The 19791-nt window shown below is 35.8% G+C and overlaps 1 protein-coding gene across 1 annotated transcript in view; it reads right to left on the bottom strand.

Moving 5' to 3' along the window:
- Positions 1-2: 2 nt before the first annotated feature.
- The window catches only part of LOC119831260 (Golgi-associated PDZ and coiled-coil motif-containing protein-like), a gene marked incomplete at its 3' end in the record, with an annotated part of 41022 nt that continues 21233 nt past the window's right edge, over positions 3-19791 (bottom strand). Inside the window, exons 3-12 of the mRNA XM_038354554.1 lie at positions 5200-5254; positions 4079-4220; positions 3673-3778; positions 3297-3455; positions 2314-2439; positions 1963-2075; positions 1575-1673; positions 924-1167; positions 416-667; positions 3-71 (exon numbers count right to left, since the gene is read on the bottom strand). Coding sequence (XP_038210482.1) covers positions 3-71; positions 416-667; positions 924-1167; positions 1575-1673; positions 1963-2075; positions 2314-2439; positions 3297-3455; positions 3673-3778; positions 4079-4220; positions 5200-5254 — 1365 coding nt within the window. The remainder of the gene's footprint in view (positions 72-415; positions 668-923; positions 1168-1574; positions 1674-1962; positions 2076-2313; positions 2440-3296; positions 3456-3672; positions 3779-4078; positions 4221-5199; positions 5255-19791) is intronic.

The following is a 19791-nucleotide window of genomic DNA, read 5'->3' as shown; positions in this document are numbered from 1 at the left end:
CCGCCCGCCGGCTCGTCCGACGACACGCCGTCGATCGAGACCGCACTGTACGCGCCGCGCGTGCGCCAGTCCTGAATAAATCGAGATTGTCGATGAAATAATATGTGAAAATAATATGTTCCCTTCCTTGTGTTCGTATCTGATCGGATCGTATCTTCATCTTCCAACACAGGTTTTATCAAACGAAAAGATATCATTTATAATATTTATTTAGTGTATCCATTTACACAGTATCACTTCATTTAGATAATTGTATCGATATGATTTAGAATATTTTGTTTTCTCCATTTGCAATAGACTATGCCTTATCGCTTACACCTTTTATATGATATACTTATTTACGTGCTAATTATTATAGACCACTTGCATGTTATATACGACCCTCAGGACCCTTGCAATTTAAAGTCTAACTTACTTGCGCTTTCCGCTTCTTTTTCAGCGTAGTTCTTGCCAGATGCACGGGCGTTGAACGAGGCGACGAGTTCTGCCGCGGCGACGCGGGGACCACGGGAGCGGGGACTATCGGTACGGGGACGGTTGGAATGGGGACACTTGGAAGTGTACCCGCACTTGGCGCAGGAACACTTAGTGTTGGTGCCACGGGGGCACGTGCGGGGGACGGGTACCCGCCGGCATTATCCACCTCCGCTTCGTCTAGCTTCACCATCTGAAACGGTGCAGGTGGCAGGTACCAAGAAGATACTAGAGTACCAAGAAGATACTAGAGAAGGTACGGATCGCATAATCATAACGTTATTAGAACATCCAGATATAATTGAATAGCTATGTTACCACGCTATATAACGCTAGAGATTAGATAGACTTAGGTACAAAAATTATTAAGAAAATACTACAGACAGGATAAATTATTACGTATATCCAAACAAACTGATGTAATGTGACTACTTAACAAATAAACTCACCTCCAATCTGGCTTCAATCTTGATCGAATCGTCATCCATGTCCAATATATTCAAATTGTTGTTGATATTATTGTAGTCCGGGTATGGTGCGGGGTGTGGAGGGTGTGGGAGGTGTTGGGGGTGTGTGGGGTGTGGGGGGTAGGTGTAGTTGGCGGGGGGGAGGGCGGGGCGGGGGGATGCGCGCTTGTGGAACACGTCGTAGCGGGACTCGCTCTCGCTGCACGAACGATCCTCTGAATCGCATCTGAAAAAATAATGCATTTGTGATTACTATTTATAGTTTATTCTTGTAAAATATTTACTGTGTTTAATTAAATTTTACGTCGAAACGTCAGATGAATTTAAGCAAGGAGAGAGAATCAGATTTAAAAATGGAAAGGCTACATTTTAAATTATAACCTTATAGACAAACTACTAATTGTACTAGTGTGTTATATATTCTCCTGATAACTTTATATGAAGCTCATAGTTTACAATTTGATTTGTGTTTTATTTTTTATTTATTTCTCTTTATCTTTTAATCTGCTTAATCGAATTAGCGGAAACAATCGTCGCATAAAGCAGGCTGGTATTACTAAATAATCATAAACAATAAATGATGCTTATTGAATCAACTTTATTGGGTGAATTCAACCTCTCAATAAATCTCACCGGTTGTTATACTCCGGAGTTCTGGGCGCGGTGGGGGTGACGCCCGACCCGTCTCTCTCCTCACAATAATCCTCGCCATCATCGGGATACAGCGGAAACCTGCAATATTACATTAAATTAAATAAATTATATGCATATTTAGAAAAGTACTCGATATAAAAACATTTTTATATGAATAATTATGTATCAAATGGTTAAAAAATATTAACTTCGTGATTATGGAGTAACAATCAAGGAGTTCAATTTCAATTGTCGATACGCAGATTTTAAAAATAATTTGTCTTATTACGTCTTTTTTGTTGTATGTATTGTATTATATACATGCAAAATTACTTAAAAGTAAGCAAATGTAAAACATACACTCAATGAAACAAAATCAGATTGGTACCTGTAATTGTCTTCAGAGAGTCTGTCGTCGTCGTCAGTGGCGATGTACTGCACGCACAGTGCGCAATCGCCTTTCACACTCTGCAACGCTTGGACAGCCTCTTTGTGACATGCCTTTAATTAATATGAACGAAATTATTTAATTTTAACAAAACACCATAACTTTTTAACGACTATCATAATCATGCATGTTTTAATGAATCAAATTGCCATGAAATTTAATCCCTACAGGGGCTTAATTATATGTACAGTCCAGATATCCGTATAACGAAATGTTAATTAAGAATTGTTAATGAAGAAATTATTTGACGTCATTTCGTCTCGAAGGACCATAATCAGGTTCTTAGCACACCTGCGTGAGGTCAACGTCGTTGATGGCGAGTATAGCGTCGCCGACATACAACTGGCCGGTGAGCGCGGCCGGCCCACCCGCTTCCAGCTCCGATATGAGGATCGGCACACCGTGTTCACGACCACCCTGTGAGATAATATAATTTGTTCATGTTATATTGAAATTGTAAGTTTGAGTACATTTTATGGTAGTATTTAATGAAAGTAGGATAGATAATGAAGTGAAATACCACAATAATATTATCGGGGCGTCAATTTCTTTACTTTAATTGTGTATTGAAATAGCCGAAGAAGATGTCATAGGGTCATGAAAAATTCACACAATGTGTGTATTTGTCATTTACAAAGATAATATAAAATAGCATTGTCCTCAATTTTATTTCTATTTTCGAGTCCACTTGGAAAGCGGTGTTTCAGTGATATTGTTTTAGTAAAACGATGACAGGTCGGGCGGCCTACAGTTGTATCTTGTTTCCGAAAATTTCAAAACATTTTTGACGTTTTTCTTTGTCTACAAATGCGCATATGAGATCATAGAGAAATGTTTTTTTATTTATTTCAAAACCCCATCGAAATATGTAATCTCAAATATAAAAACATTTGAACGAAAAGTTTGAACGGATTTTTTTTTATAAAGTTATCAAGCCATCGGTTCTTAATTCTTACATTTCGAGTAAAACACTAAACTAGTGTTTACACTAAATTTACACGTGAAATTTTATGTTACAGAAGAGAAAAATTCTTTTAATTTTTCTTGTAGATCTAATGGCGAATCTATACTTTAATATTATAAAGTTGAAGAGTTTGTTTGTTTGTTTGTTGGTTTGAACGTGCTAATCTCAGGAACTGCTGATCCGATTTGAAATATTATTTCAGTGTTAGATAGCCCACATATTGAGGAAGGCCATAGGCTATATATGTACCACGGGCGAAGCCGGGGCAAAAAGCTAGTAATATAATATAAAAGCTGTTAATAATACGCACCGTGACGGAGATGCCGAGGCCGAGGTGCGGCGAGCGGCGCACGCGCACGGTGCGCGGGCGCGCGCGCTGCGGGGACGCGGGCCGCGCCGGCCGCGGGGACGTGCCGCGGCACACGCGCACCAGCGTCTTGTGCCGCTGCAGCAGGATCTCCGCCTCCACCTCGAACACCACACACACACGCGTACGTGCTTTACAATTTACATAGATACACTTCACTTATCACTATATACGCACACATAGATGAAACATTAATTTGTTCCAGTAGATTATTGTCAACTGTGCTGTGTTCACAAATAATCACTACTAGAAAAGAACAAGAAAGAAGGCAATGGTACAAAGTATCTAAGAGAGATTTCTATCAAATATTTGTAGCTACCTGTGCCCAAAGTGAGTCCCGAAGCTCAGCGCGCATATCGCTGCCCAGCAGCTGCAACTGCTGAATCCGACCAGCCAGTTCTTTATCTAAGTATTTCGTAGCTAATCTGAAAACCATATTATTTATTTATTTATTTATTCATTTATTTATTTATTCATTTATTTATTTATTTATATACAACTGATCACTCGCACACTCAATATAGTATCATTTTGGTGTCTAATTTAACCGACGTTACCGAAAACAACAGAGGTTCTCCTGAATACATTGATGGACATTCACTTGACAAATTATATACGTAAACAGCTAACATTTAAACAGCCTCATTTGTATCCATTTATAACGTTTACATAATGAAAATATCGTGATATTGTGCATTTCCATAAAGCATAATAAATAAGCTAACCTAGCACCAAAGAGTTCAGAGTGTAAGGCGAGTACAGTCTCTCTAAGGGTGGCGTTCTCTCGCGCAAGCTGAGCGGCCTCCGCCCGCGCCCGCGCCGCTTCCGGCACGTTGCCCGCCATGTCGCCGCTCTCTTGACAACCTCCTAGATGAAAATTATAAAAAATATATCTAATATATAAATGAATTTGTATATTATAGTACAGTACTCGTCAATCTCTATGGCCACTCTGCATATCGCCTCCACAACCCGCTGATACCTGATTGCGTGTTCTGCGCAGAGTAATGCGTCTAGGTTCGGAGCGGCCATATAGTTTGGCGAGTACTGTAGCTATTGTTTTTATCTCCATAGACATGAATGTAATATTTGGGAAAACATGCAGGTATTTATCACGAACTTTGGAATACGTTATTGCCCCTTATGTCGTAAAACTAAAATTAAAATTGCATGTACTTCTGATGATCATTTAGTGTAGGATAAAACAGTACAAGCAAACTTTTATATGTGTTTGTAATGCAAAATTTCTACTACAATGACGCCTTCTATAAATTTTATTGAAATAATTATTATAAAAAGATCTACCGATTAAATCTTTGCATCTGTTATTTTATGTCACATATTTATTATAGCATAATATAACCGATATAATAATGAGTATAATTTTAACGAAGCCAAGTGAAACAAGATTTTTTTTATATATAAAGTTTTAGCTTGTAATCAAGACATTTTCAACTGTACTAATTTCATTGCGAAATAAATCACGAGTATTCGACTAATTTGCTTTGATTATACCGCGAAATTGCTTATATCTAGGTCAGAGTAGTAATAAAATAATAACACACATGTAATTACATAAAGCTTTGGCAGCATTGAGAGCAATAAACGACAACGAATCTAAACTTAAAAGGCCAAACCATTTCGTACACTTTCCAAAAGCACGCTAACAAATACACTTCATTATACACTAATGTAATAAGTAAAGCGAAAAACCGTAACCACAAACTAATCTCGCATTTAGGATCAGTTATTTGTTCCAATTATTGAGTAGCGATGCAATCTGATCAGATAATAGACACACGAGCCACTAGATTAATAGCTATTTACAAAGTAGAATAGAGATTACCAGCTGAGCCTGCGCGGGCCTGCACTAAATCTGCCCTCATATCCACAAGCTCTGCCTGAAAAAAAAAAACGAAACTTGATTCTTATTGTAATTCACAGTAAATGTAGTGTTAACTGCAATGGCATATCAGAGTACAATGGGATGAAACCATAAACGTAGATTGAGAGATACGGTCATTGTTGCGATAAATAAATCATGGCGCTTGCATACATTTAAAAGTCTTAAAGGTATATAGGTGTGGGTCATTCATTATATAGGTGGGTGTGTAACTAAATTTGTTATTTTATTAACACCTGTGTAAATACGTATTAGTTTGTTTGCGTCATTTCACTGATATCGCTTTTTACTAACCTTCCACTCTGGGTTCGCCCGAAGTAAATATATACTCTATAGAACGGTGAAGGAATTTTCGAAATTGCCAAATAGTTCCCGACATTAGTGCGTTCAAACAAACAAAGAAAAGCTTAACTTAATAAACATATTGCAAGTTATTAGTAAGTATAACACAGAGCGCTGACAACCCTCTTGGCTGTACCCCCATAGAAATAAATGCTGACACAGCGTCCTCCAAACGGATAGAATATATTTCCTTTTAAACAATTTATTGTTCATAAAGTGGGTGTGATATATTAAAGATGAGACAAGTGATAACCCTGCGGGTAAACATTTATAAATTGACAATTGGCAAAATGGTTTTTCAAATGTTAGATTTATGGATATTTAACAGACCACCACAATTCGAAAACTTTGGTGACGATTTATCGATCATAAACCGGATAAGGTATACGAATATTTTATTTCAACATCGCTTATAATCGTGACTCTATTAAAATAGGGGTCAAGAACATATCCTTATACTGAATATTATTATTTTTATACCAAAAACGTACATTATCAATTATGGGACTACAGGTTGATGTTAAACTTACACAATAAATATAGAGAGCTTTCGATACAAACGAATATTGCAATATTCTTTTATTTCTCAACTCGGAAGCCATTCGAAGCATCAAACACTAACGGATTGACTTAAATCCAGGGCATTTTAATCATTACAAAGATACGATTGAGTAACAAATTACCTAACTTGGTTTCACTTGTAGGCAAATAGGGATTCAATTAATGGATGTTGCGTGTTGTAACCATCTATGTTATATCAAAATATACATACTGCTCATTCCAATTAAATGCTAATTTAACATATTTTTAAAACTGCCTACAAACTTTTATTTAGAAACATCGCTGCTACATTTACAAACGTTTTTAACTATAACTGTGTTATTATTATGACAATATTCTGAAAGGAAATATTATAATCCAAATATAGGTAGATACATATTAATGACGTGCTTTGTAGCTTTTAAGAAAGTTCACCAACAATGGAACTTATCAACGAGTATAGACGAACGGAATGGGAAGAAAAGTGAAACTTTAAAAATAACAATTGTCAATACGAACTACAAGAGATGCGTAGTCGTTGAAATAACCCGATGTTACGCAACATTACATAAGCTTTTGAACGACTGCATCATGTGAATATGCTCGCTGTTTATTGACATCTTGTTAAGATTTGCGAGTACTTCGTTACTACGTATTATTTGAATAAGTTATGGGACTTCAGTCTCAATTTTCTTCAGATCATCTGGCTTATCAAAGTTTTTGAAGAAATCTATTCTTATTTAGTTTTAGCGTATAACTGAAAATTTTGTTTCAAATTCCCTCGGTGGAGTGTAGAAAAGATGAATTTATGTTTGATGGGTGAATAAACTATGCAAGCAAGTAGTTCATTTGCCTTCTGTTCTTCGACCGATCTAGATTATTTATTTTATTGGACCACGTAATAACCACGGGAGCTGGTCGAAAAGTTGTTTACAGATAATATCATTGGTATAAATAAATTGAATTATGTTAATGGTTATTCTATATTTTCGTTCAAAATACACACAATGTATAAAAACGAGAATCAGTGATGAATGGGTAATTTTACACCATATAAACTTTCATTAGTGCAGCCAAGACAGAGCGGTCTACAATACAGACAGACCTATTAACTAATAAACACAGCCTACGTGAATTTCAAGATCATTATCGTCTGAATATTGACGTGGGTGTGTATTTTGACGAACGACTGTGAATATCATAATAGCGCTCTGAAGTTGTAGCATCGTTTGTTGTTAAATAAAGACAATTGCATAAGTTATATGCTAATAAATATGATATTCAAACCGCGTTAGGCGTAAAAAATAATTTAAAATCGCACCAGCGAGTCTTTTCAAAACTATTTTTATTAAAACGTACGTATATACTGAAGGATTAAAAACCTACGTATCCAGTTAAGAATAAATATGAATATTGATATATTCAAATTAATTCGCGGTAAATGTAAAACAATTATCCTTAAAGCTAGATGTCACTAATTAATTGCTTTACATCGAAAATGTTCAATGCGTGACCTTGGTAAAAGTGTGACTTTGCTTTGCTCCATACAACAAAAAACCTGCTACGAATATCTTTGCTCTCGTTTCCTGTCCTATAAGAACTTTTCAAATGAACAGTTACATTACAAGACAATGAACAAGATTCATTACGACAACAATAGAGAATGGCCCAAAGCGATTAACCGAGACATCGCCAATCACGTGGTCCGAACGCATACGAGTATCGTCTAATTAAATAACGATTAATTGCATATATTTCACTCGGGATCACGACATGCTGAGTGATCGTAGAATAGTCTCCTCGTTATTCCATGTGGGCTCTGATTGCAGATAACGTCGCAAGCGGGAAGATTGATTCCCGCGGTTTAAACGATTTGAATATCCACCGCACGTGCCGCTCTGAACGCGCCGGAACAAGATACAATTTCATCCAAGAAATAACAATAAATCACCTTTCTTCTGTGTCGACACTTTCGGGATGCGAGTTGAAATTTGAAGCTAATTTGAATAACACGTAAGGTGTCACATTTTAGTGGCTACTCCGTTTCTGGACTCGTCCGTACATTTTTAATGAGACCACACATGTCGTGTTGTCTAATGCAATCATAATTGATTTATGTAATTACGCTATCAAAATATACAGTGTATATGAACATTTAATGGATTTTATAAGATTTGATAACATCGCCGTACACATAATAAGCATTACAGATGCTGTTTATACTACCATTTAGAAGATTTTAAACATATAAAATATCTTTAACAGTCTTAAACGTGACGTAATGCCTTTTTAAATATATACAGCTTGTTTATTTGTTCTCATGCTCAACTGCATACAGATAGCAAAGTTTGTTTAGCCAATTTATTTCAAATTCGAAATTAGACATAGAACTGGAACAAGGACTTGTCCATACAAACAAGAAGAAAGTTCATAGATCTAAGTGTTTATAAGAAAGATAGGCTTGAAGCGTACGAGTTATGCGGTGGTTGTTTAATCGTCTCGGCCGCACACTACATTGTTCATACTTCTAGCTAGAGCATGCCTCATCACATTTGCATGCGAGCTGCGGAGGCACGATTGTCCTTCGCCTTTTCACTCATTGTCACTCGGTATGCAAACACCTCACCGCGCTAACTGTTCAAGAATAATGTAAACGGAGTAAAGGTTAATAACTTGCATCTTTTCTAAGCATTATTCCTTTGAAGAAAGAACACGGACTGTATAATTTCTTACGGTATTTTAAGGCTTATGAGATGCTCCCACTCACGAACACTAGGGTGTGTTCATACTTACCTTTTTTATGTCATGGTCGGCAATGGAGCTGGTGGGTCGCCTGATGGTAAGCGCTACCACCGCCCATGAACATTTGGAGAGGCGTAAGGTCAATTGCAGACCTTTCGCCTCTACAAATGGATTGCTGACTTTAATTGGGAAGGGATTAGGAAAGGATTGATGAGAGGAATGAAGGAAAGCACTGGGAAGGGTAAGGGTCCGGCTCCCCCACTCACCGTACGAAAAACAATAGCATGATATTGCTATTATTTCACGCCGGTTTTATGTGGGGGTGTGGTACTTCCCCGGTGCGAGCTTCAATGCAATTCGTGCCGAAGCATGCTCGACTACTACAATAAGATCGTCATTAATCTCTTAATCACATCTTAGCTTTACAATAGCAGTTTTAAAAAGTATTGTAATATTCTATTTAACTGAAATATTTAAAACGATTTGGACGGAAGCTGTTCCCGTTAAACTGAAGTTCTCCATTTTTACACGTGAAGCAACATTGTGTTTACATCCTAAAATAAGATTATTTAACATGCATACCTACATAAAATGCTATAGATATAAGTTTGAATAATATGTGAAATTAAAAATTTCATTAAAAACTTATGTATACATCAGGCAAGCATGATTGAAGAATGATAATTAAATATTTTCAAATACTGCATAATAAAATTAATTTATTTACAGACAAATTAGGCCACTTGGTAGCGGAAAAAAAACTTTACTTTTTTTTGATTACTATTATAAAATTTAGGAAAAACATTTTAGATAAACTCAATTCGAAAAAAAACATAAAACTACAGTTAGTTTATTTATTATCGTCATGTCACAGTACAGACCATATATTCGTAAAAACGCAATTCAATAAAGTAAATAACGGGCGCCGCACATATTTTTACATACAAATTCATCAATAAACGTCTATAAATGAATAAATAAATTGTCGGCGTGTATCAATTTGAGCGGACGCGTCGGTATCAAAACCCACGCCAAAAAAATAGCTTGTCGCGTGTATTTCATTACAATTCTGGTTATACCTGCACACCATCAACGTGTTCTTAAAAAGTAAATTGATACATTACCATAAAATTGAGTATGAATTCATTACCGATTGTATCGATTTGAAAGTGTCTCGTATTTGTGTATACGGTAATGAGGGCAAACAATGGTAAGGCGTTTGAGAAACATTGCCACCCGTGCGCCTAACGGGTTGTCAGAGCATGTGGTCAAAATCACCGCGGGATGTCGCTTTCGACTTTTCTTGTCCCATCCGAAACAGACAAGTCCGCTGTCGGCATTGTTTTCTCAGTATACGCTTTCATTCGTCACGATCTAGCATTCAATTCTGGGAGCATTTAACAAGAGGGAAATAACAGCGAGCGTTGTATGCGTTCGCGTTTTCTAAGAGTCGTTGCGTGCGGTGCAAGATACAGCAATAACGAGGTGTGGATAAACTAAACCTACATGTTATCGAAAAGCATATGACGAACACTGAAAACCTTATCAACGAACAAGCGAGATTCATAAACACGCCTAGGACAATCACTCGTCCGTTGGAAATGTTCCAAGTAGAAGACTGTAAAATTAATTTGGTTTATCTTCCTTTGACATTTGTCCGATACGTTATAAAAGCTAACGGAACCGCCTCGAAATAATCCTAAAGAATTACTTTAATCTGTCCTAAACGTATCACAAATCGTTTATCAAGTCGTTTCTAGTGGTAATGTCAGTCAACTTTCCTTAAATGTGTTTTATAAACTCTTTAAAAAATTACAGTAATAATTTAATGTATTTGATTTGGATCGTAAAATAACAATGCGATCCTTTAGTAAAATTATCTGTATACATAAATTACACAAAAATGAATTTTAAACGCAACCTGAATTTACCTATCAATCGATTCGTCAATTTTCATTATCGCTGAATCATAACTCGTAAGCTTTTGCAGTACGAGTCCCCTATAAAGGAATAAGTCGGTTGCAAACTCAGATCATGTCCAACGGACACATGCTGTCCGCATTACAATTTACTATTGCACTTTTGTTACCGACGGAACATCACGTCCCCGCCAGTGACTGTAATTTACGCGATAATTTCGACGCATAATGGAAACGTCGATGGCTCACTCGAAATTACTGCTCTTGTATTTTGTAGTAATTTTAAACAAACTATAATTCTCGAGTCTAGTCAGTTTTATAGTTCCTGGAACCGCAACCGCCTGCACTAGATACTTGCTTTTACAAAACGGTCCAAGTAAACTAGACTATTTTTTTTAACTACTATAAGTTTACTTAAGCTTTCAGAAATATTACTTTTGAATTAAAATTTTCAACTAAGTTTTAATTTTATTGTATATTGTGTATTGCGTGATTGAACAATAAAATTATGTTTTACTAGCTTCTACCTGCGGCTTTGCCCGCATGGAATTAGAACATTTACAAATGATTTAGTTATCCCAAGGGAGCATTTAATCGAGATAAAAAGTATCCTATCACCTAAGTCAGTTCATACCCTGTCTGTATACCAAATTTCATCAAAATCCCAAAATCCGTTCAGTAGTTTCAGCGTGATTGACGGATAAGTGTGATTTATCTATATATATATATATATGTATAGAAAGTCGTGTTAGTTACACTATTTATAACTCAAGAACGGCTGAATCGATTTTGTTGAAATTTGGTATTTAGATAGTTGGAGACCCGACAAAAGGACATAGGATAATTTTCATCCTGGAAATTCCACGGAAACGGGAGCGATGCCTGTCTATTTTTTCCTTGCACTACGCGAGCGAAGCCGCGGGCGGAAAGCTAGTTCTTAAATAATAAGTTAGTTAACAATAACTGCATTTGTTATTTTTTTTAACAATAAACTATATCGTAAATCCTAACTAATACTAGAAATGTGTTGTGTGATTTTTTTCTTTCTTTCAGGTCGCAACGGAGCTATGTTAATATATGAGGCTAAGGAGTGACATAAAGCTAATTTTTTACCGTGGTAAAACATCTCATTCCAATGATTGAATTGACTACGCTAGTACATAAAAACATTTGGCTTGGTCGCAATTCGACCATTTAACAATCATCAGCAAGACTAAACATTTAGTCTAGACTTATTGCAGTGTCAACGATAATGTTTATTTTCGCATATCGAGTGCGGGATATAACGGCGGTGAAATGCATTTGTGTAGGCGAGCGACATTAGGATCGTGAACGCACCTGGCAGTATGCACGCGTCGTCATCAGGTCTGACACGACGGTTTCTAGGAATCGTGTCTATACAATGCCCAGCCGAATGACGATACGCGAAAGTAATGCATTCAGATTAACATCCCGTATCGAATTACCGCTTCATCCTGCCACTGCATACCGACCTTAGATTACATTCAAGTTTCAGGCACGAATCGTTGCCGAAATTTGTGAAAGTTTTATGGCGAAACAAACGCGGAAACACAGATCTAAATCAATGACTAAAGTGCGACCCGAAAATGTCAACCCACGTATTAAATAAAGAATAGGATGCAAGTCTAGGGTATCGATGGTACAAGGATAACTCTTTTATATCACGACACGCTAAATGTGAACGTGTCTTGCACGCCCAAATATTTATTTGGTATGACTAATACACCGTATAATTATAGGATTTATGGCGGCTCAGATTTTACGAACATGCAAGACCTATTTATATAAGAAGCATGGGTCACTCGGTTCACTTACTGTTAGATTATGATTCTGGCTGCTTTTCTAAAATCGAAATTTGTAATGCTTGCTCTTAAAATTACCATAATCAAATGAAGCCAGCCGTAGGTAATAGCAATAGGATCGAATTTACGGATATCAAAATTATTCCAAGAAATAATCACATTTAATGGGTCGTAGCATTTCTTGGAAACCGTTAAATTAATTGGTATCGGAAGGGAGTCTAAACTACACTAAGGAATTCTGGTATTTTTGGTTAAAGGATCGAAATTCATGTTCCGATTTAAATAACTGTACAACTGTCTTTAAAAGTATCCAAATTATTATTGTTTTTTTTTTTAATATTAAACTAATTATTATGAATTCCGCGACGAACGTAGTACGTGGGAGCAATGTACAACGAACATGTCCCAGACCGATATGATGCGCCGAAACAGGTTTGCACGCAGCACGTCTGGAACACTGTTTACGGTCACAGACACAACGATAGAGGATGTCTACGCTTCAGCGGATCTCAAAGCCCACCGCTCGTCTTCAGAATCAACAAGCGTGACCTATCCGACGCCCTCACTTACGGAACTGAACGTGACAACATAACCCGGGGTGACTATCATATCGAATAACTCACAGGATATGGCACAGACACAATGGTTAACGACACATCGATAAAGGAGCGTAATGCTGCGAAAACGCGAACATTTAAGGTACGCCTATGACAATTCTGCATTCAGAAGTCACGTACGATATTTCTAATCCTGGTCGAGCCAAATTCCTATTACTTTGTAATGACCTCGTTGAATGCTTGCCCTACGTCTATCCGTTTGTAAGCCGTGTGGCGTATTACACTATGTAATTGGAATTCAGTTAGTACGGTGACGGCACGGTACAGGTGTAGCTTAAATGCCTTTGACAAAAATGCTAATCTTATGCGCTTGTACGCTAACGTCGTGGGCTTAATTTAACAAGCGATTACATTATTGCGTATATATACCATCCATTTAAATATGAAAACGTTTTATGGCATACTATAAATTGTCACTGTTGGTATATTTTCCTAATAGACCTATCGAATTCGAGAAAGTTTTCACAATAGACTCAGGAGAAACTGTGTATTTGAGTTATTTATAGCTGACTATTCTTTAACTATTTACGATGAAGTATAGTGTTCTTCGCTTTCAAAAATATTATTTAAAGTAAACAGTGTTACATATTAGAATACTAGCTGCGCCCCGTGGTTTCACCCGCGTAAGTCCGTAGACCGTAGGAATACCGCGATAAAAAGTTGCCTATATTTTATTCCAGTTGTCCAGCTGTCTACGTACCAAATTTCGTTGCAATCGGTTTAGCAGTTTTTGCGTGTAAGAGCAACAAACACACACACACATCCTTACAAACTTTCGCATTTATAATATTAGTAGGATAATAAACTAATGAAAAATATAGTAGTAAATTTCGAAAACGTTTAATGTACGCTATATTGAGCTTGTATTGCCAACCCATCGCGGCGTTGGATAAGCCATTATTCTTTAACGTCTTTTAATCTAATCGCTATTTACTCCTTTAGCTGTTGATGATCGGTTTATATGATTACCGGGCAGCTGTAATTTTAGAAGCCACTGAACCTTACTCCGATAATATAATAAAATCGCATCATAACGCGGTTTCAAAAGCTTTGTTAAGTTTTATGAGTATTGTTATTATTATTTGTCTGTATTTTATTTAATAAATATGACAATTACATACTAAATTTAATATGTATCATAATGATGTCATACAACGAAAAATGTTAAGTTTTATATATAATTTGATTAATGCACTAAGCTAACTATTATATGTACTTTAGTGATTGTATTGAATATTTTTAAAGAGCTACTATAAAATTTATATAATATAGAACCTTAACTCTGAAGAAGCTCTTAGACCTTCATAAAAGATCCCGGAGCAAAAAACACTTCAAGATCTCGTTGTCGCGACGGGCTTGTAAATAAAACAAATGTTGTCATCACTTTAACCAACATTCAGGCATCTGTCTTTACAGTATATAAGCAATAAATTATGCATTCTTTATAAAACACACCTCGAATCTGTAACGCATAAATTGTAACCCCTGAACCATTACGGCACCTATTTAATTATGATTGTTGGAGGCAAATTAAAATAATTATTGAGATAGTTGTCCAATCATCACCAACAACACAGTTACATTCTATTCAAAGCACGTAACACATATACGGATAGTGTTTCATAGCCTACAATCATCGGGGGGCAAAAGCTCGTGTAGAGTGAAGTTCTAGGCCTGACCGCAAACCGCAGACAAGACAACAAAGAACTCTAATAGCGGAACCAGATGCGGTCTCACAGCAGATTGATGCGGGTCAAATAGGACGATTTATTAAACCACTTTTGTGTGACCAAAGGAAAATCCTGTGGAGATGTAGTTTGTTGCACAAATTAACACAAATCTGCCTGGTACCATTTAAGCATCTACCATAGTCTACCATAACCTACCATCAACAAACTTAACGAACAGACAAAATACTATACTAAGTATTATCAATTTTCATTAGCAATTCCTGTCGCCGTGTTTTCCAGACCCACAAATTGGCGACCTTATGGCATTCCTCCTAACATAATGGGATATGAAAGGATCGTCGCATACTTGTTGAATATTAATGTAACTGTCACCGGGCAACGAGTACGCAACACGTAATTGCCGGCAATAAATATCGTGTCAAATTAGATTACTTCTTAGAATACTAAACGAACCGTGTAGGTAAAGAATGCACCTATTCCTATAAATCCGCACGATGCGTAATGAAACTTGCGAGTCATAAAAAGCTCAATGGAATTGTAAATCGCATTATGGATATAATTAAAAAGTGCGTAATTGCAGCGTCGCGGATGGACCAATTAGAAAGCCGTCGTTTTTCTAGACTTCTCAAGAATTTTAACGTTTTAAATTGAGAATGTAAATGTTAAACAAGACTTTTCGCAAACATCAAAATACTAAACATCTATTATAAAATAGATAGCTTTTCAGCTAGAAAGAATACGTAAAAACAAAAGATAACTAATTGACAATATGTGTGTGTGTATAGTGAGATACACACACAAGAAATAGACAACATATTCCTGAGTTCTGTGATTTTATAAATATTGAGATTGAGATGCAAAAAATTGCAAAACACAATAATAAAATGTAGAAATGTAGTGCTCTTGCATCGTATTATTCTGTCATATCTCGAGACATGTCGATATTATAATTTCGCTATAACAGCATTATCGAAAAGCATCGATCATGTCGTGACACATGTTAATAGACAAGCTTTAAACTGTAATTTATACTTTCCTGTTGATTCGCGCGAATATCACAAAAATTGATAATAAGTGTAGTTTCTAACAGATATGGTGGTAATCACTGAAAAAAATTAATTAAACAGCCTAGTAATATATAATCGCATCATGTCTTCATATCTCTTTTATCGTTTGCTTCCTGTGCTTATACAAAACAGACATTTACTATTTATTTGTTGTAATTTGATTTTGATGAAACGGGTTTTTTAATCAAATAGTATCCTTAATTAATACAGTTTTTATACAAATTACAAATACTGAGGTTAAAATATATTGTTAGCAACGTAAGGAGCTAGGATATTTTCCTAAAACTATTACAAATTCAATAAAAAAATCAATGTTTCCATTCCATAAAAATAATAACACGAGTCGGTTAAAAACGGTATATTTATAAGCCTAACTCTGATATACGAAGCTGTATGCATATTCATTACATTGAAGTGCAATATCAATCGGGAAACATCTCAGTTTATGGCAGCCATAAAAACATGATATACTAACAGACGGCGTATATAAAGTGAGAAGTGGGTTAGATTTCAAATAAGCTCATATAAACTTGCAAAATGTACCACGATCTTACATGCTTTCATGTCTAAACATTGCGTTTTCGTTATGATTCATCGCTTTAGGTACATTTGGTATATTGCCACACCGGTAACACAGTCCCCAAAATTTTCAAAGAGGTACGTGTCGACATTATTAAAAAAAAACAATGGAGTTTTTTTTCTATTTATCTAGAACGTTCGCAAATCAATTAAAACAGTTTATCTGTGCCAAACACTGGATTAAGATCTGCGCTGAGACGTTTAGATGCATAATTGAGTAATTTGTTTATGCGCTTAACGTAATTAGAATGCACAATAACGATAAGTGTAGGACGACAATAAAAGAACGCCGTTGATATTTATTCATAGATAATAAACAGTTTCTCAAGATAAATGGGCAAGGCCAGGCTCGAGCAAAACATTTTATCCTGCGAGTGACGTAATTTTGTGCAATTAGAATTGCTCGTTGAATACGATATAAAGCAAAATTTCAAATGACGAGAAATGTCGCGATACCGCTAGAGATACGATCGCTAATCTGGCGTCTATTGATACAAATGGCCCTCTAACGAGCGCTTTCAATTTGCTGCAATTCGATAAAATATTTGCGCTAAATTACTGTAAATGCTTATTTCTTAGATCGCGGATAGAGTCCGATAAAACTAAATTCTCCATGTATTTCATTTGAGTCATACACATCATACAACAAATGGCAGGATTACTTTTAGTGGAACCTAACATCCTCGATCCACTGCAAGCAACACGCCGCGACCGCGACGGTTGAACGTGAAGCGCACGGGGAACTCTTTAGTTTCAGAAAAACGCATGGCATTTATTGTCTTAGAAGAAGAATTAGAAAAAAATTACCCATGATGTCTAATTAGTATTACCTACACAATTATATTAAAATGTCACCTGTAAAATGTGAAAAGGCACAGATAAGAACACGTTTTTGAAATGGTACGATAAAAAGATACCTACATTTTTAATGATTGAAAAATAGGCACTTAATTCTAGGTATGTTTTTTTAACAAATAAATTGGTTTAGAGACTAATCAAACTCAAAATACATTACATATTTTCTAAATGATGGTTTTGTTTCAACAATAGTCTCAAAGTCGGTCATTCAACATACAACTATACTCTTCTTAGCACCCAATTTTAAATGAAAATTGATCTTGATAGTTTAGCATAGTTGTAAGGCTAGGATCGTTTAGATAAATTGATTTATCGTAGATTGGTCATTCACACGGGCCAGACATTCTTCGTCAAATAGCTTCAGACAGGCCGTATATCATGCTGGATTATGGCTTATTCGCAGAGGCCAATATCCAGTCCCCCTAAACTTTTAATTGGCTCGTTACGCACGCGTGCATTTGACATTATATATCGGATGCTAAAATTGAAATAAATCAACTTTCAGTTTCATAAATGGGGCCTTTTGTTATGGCTTATTTCATTACTTAGTTCTCTTAACTTTTTGTATATAAATATGCAAAATTTATTGTAAAACTTCAATTTTTACGTAAGATTATAAGTAGAATATTTGCAATTTAATTAAACATTATCAATAGTTTATATGATCAGGATATTCATAAGTGCATTAATATTAGTCCCTTAGTTCTCTAGATATACAACATTTTAGAAAATTAAAAAAAAATGAAGTGAAGGAAAGAAATTATGTTTTTGGCGAAGTATTCCTCTAAATAGCCACAACGTTCTACTTGCATTTACCATATTAACCATACATTACGCCACACCCTGTTTAGCTACTGTGCATAAGATAAATAAATGATAGAAGTTCAAACGTTTACCGATTTAAATAACGTCCAACATATCGTTTTAATTAAACATGAAAGAATTAATGGAAGCTATATGTTGATAATATTAATTTATAAATATTCATACGAACGTCGTTAATACGATAGTAAAACTGGAGTATCGATCGTGCACAAGTACGGTATGACCTCGGGGATATAATGAGGAGACAGATGCTGAGTTAATTTTTGCGGGAAAGAGCAAAGCCATTCACTGGTGGCCGGGTCCCGGCTATAACCCACAAAACCAGTTGTCCCGCTGGTTGGCGATACACGCGTCGCGGTCATCGAAAATTGTAATTTGCTAATTGCCATGCGGCCGGCCTGCCCGAATTTTTGCGGTCAAATACTTCAATGAGAAGCTTTCAGCAGGAAGCTTTTAACCTTATTATACTTTTTTAAGGGAAACATAAATTTAAACATGAAAGGAGGCGATAAACATGGAGAATAAAACAAATAAAGAATTGAAACAATCCGAGAGTAAACATACGAGGAATCGATCGCTGAAAACGATTTTTTTAAGCTATTCTATGGCCTTAGTAGTAGTTCTATAGAAGATATTCAAGGTATGTAGATATATAGATTATGTTTTGTTTTAAGTATAGAAGTTATTTAAGGATTTATACAAAAAAGTTATTAATGCTAAAAATACATTTTTATTTAGTAAGAAATATCGTTTCTGTTGAGATTTAAAATAAATTTTGTTTGTTTTAATAACCATAAATTATGAACTAATATCACGACTATCTTTAAAAATTGTAACCATTGTAACATAACAACGTTTTATCAGTTTTCATCAGCGCAAACAACAAACAATGACGAAAATCGCTGCTGGCAAAGATAACTAACTCACTTTATATACATTGAGAACCGTATCTTATGTAATTTTCTAGCACATTCCTAATGAACTTCACCCTATTCCTAACAAGATTATAATCCAGTTATAAACGTCGATAATCTCGGTAAAAATTAACATTAATATTACTTTTGATTAATCACAGTGCCGAGATGAGTTAATTCATGCTAAAATAATACGATACAGCCATTATTTATCCCGTATGTAATAAAAAGTGATTTATTATAGAAAATGAAAAATTCTTCGAATGCCCCCCAGTTTGTCGCTAATTACGCACAAGAACGCAGCGGGCGTAAATCATCCGCGCAGGTGCGCTGGGAAATTCACTTCGACTTTTGATGATCGCGAAATCTCGAGTCTTACGCACTTCCAATCTAACCGAGAAAGTTTTATGTAACTGAAAGTAGCAACAGAACTAATATTGATTGAGATGATCGATGTTCATTTGAATACTTATAATTTACAACAGGGGCCATGACGCAAGCGTGACGAGAGTCAAATTAATACTCAAGTACGTGTACTACCTATATGACATCGTTTCACCGAACCGTGCACAGAGATTTCATATTTTCTCAATTAGCATCTAATCAAGGGAATCATTT

Source organism: Zerene cesonia, chromosome 13 (assembly GCF_012273895.1).
Source record: "Zerene cesonia ecotype Mississippi chromosome 13, Zerene_cesonia_1.1, whole genome shotgun sequence".
NCBI classification, from domain to species: domain Eukaryota; kingdom Metazoa; phylum Arthropoda; class Insecta; order Lepidoptera; family Pieridae; genus Zerene; species Zerene cesonia.
Note: the sequence above shows the minus strand (reverse complement) of the source record. Positions and strands in the feature narration are given on the sequence as shown.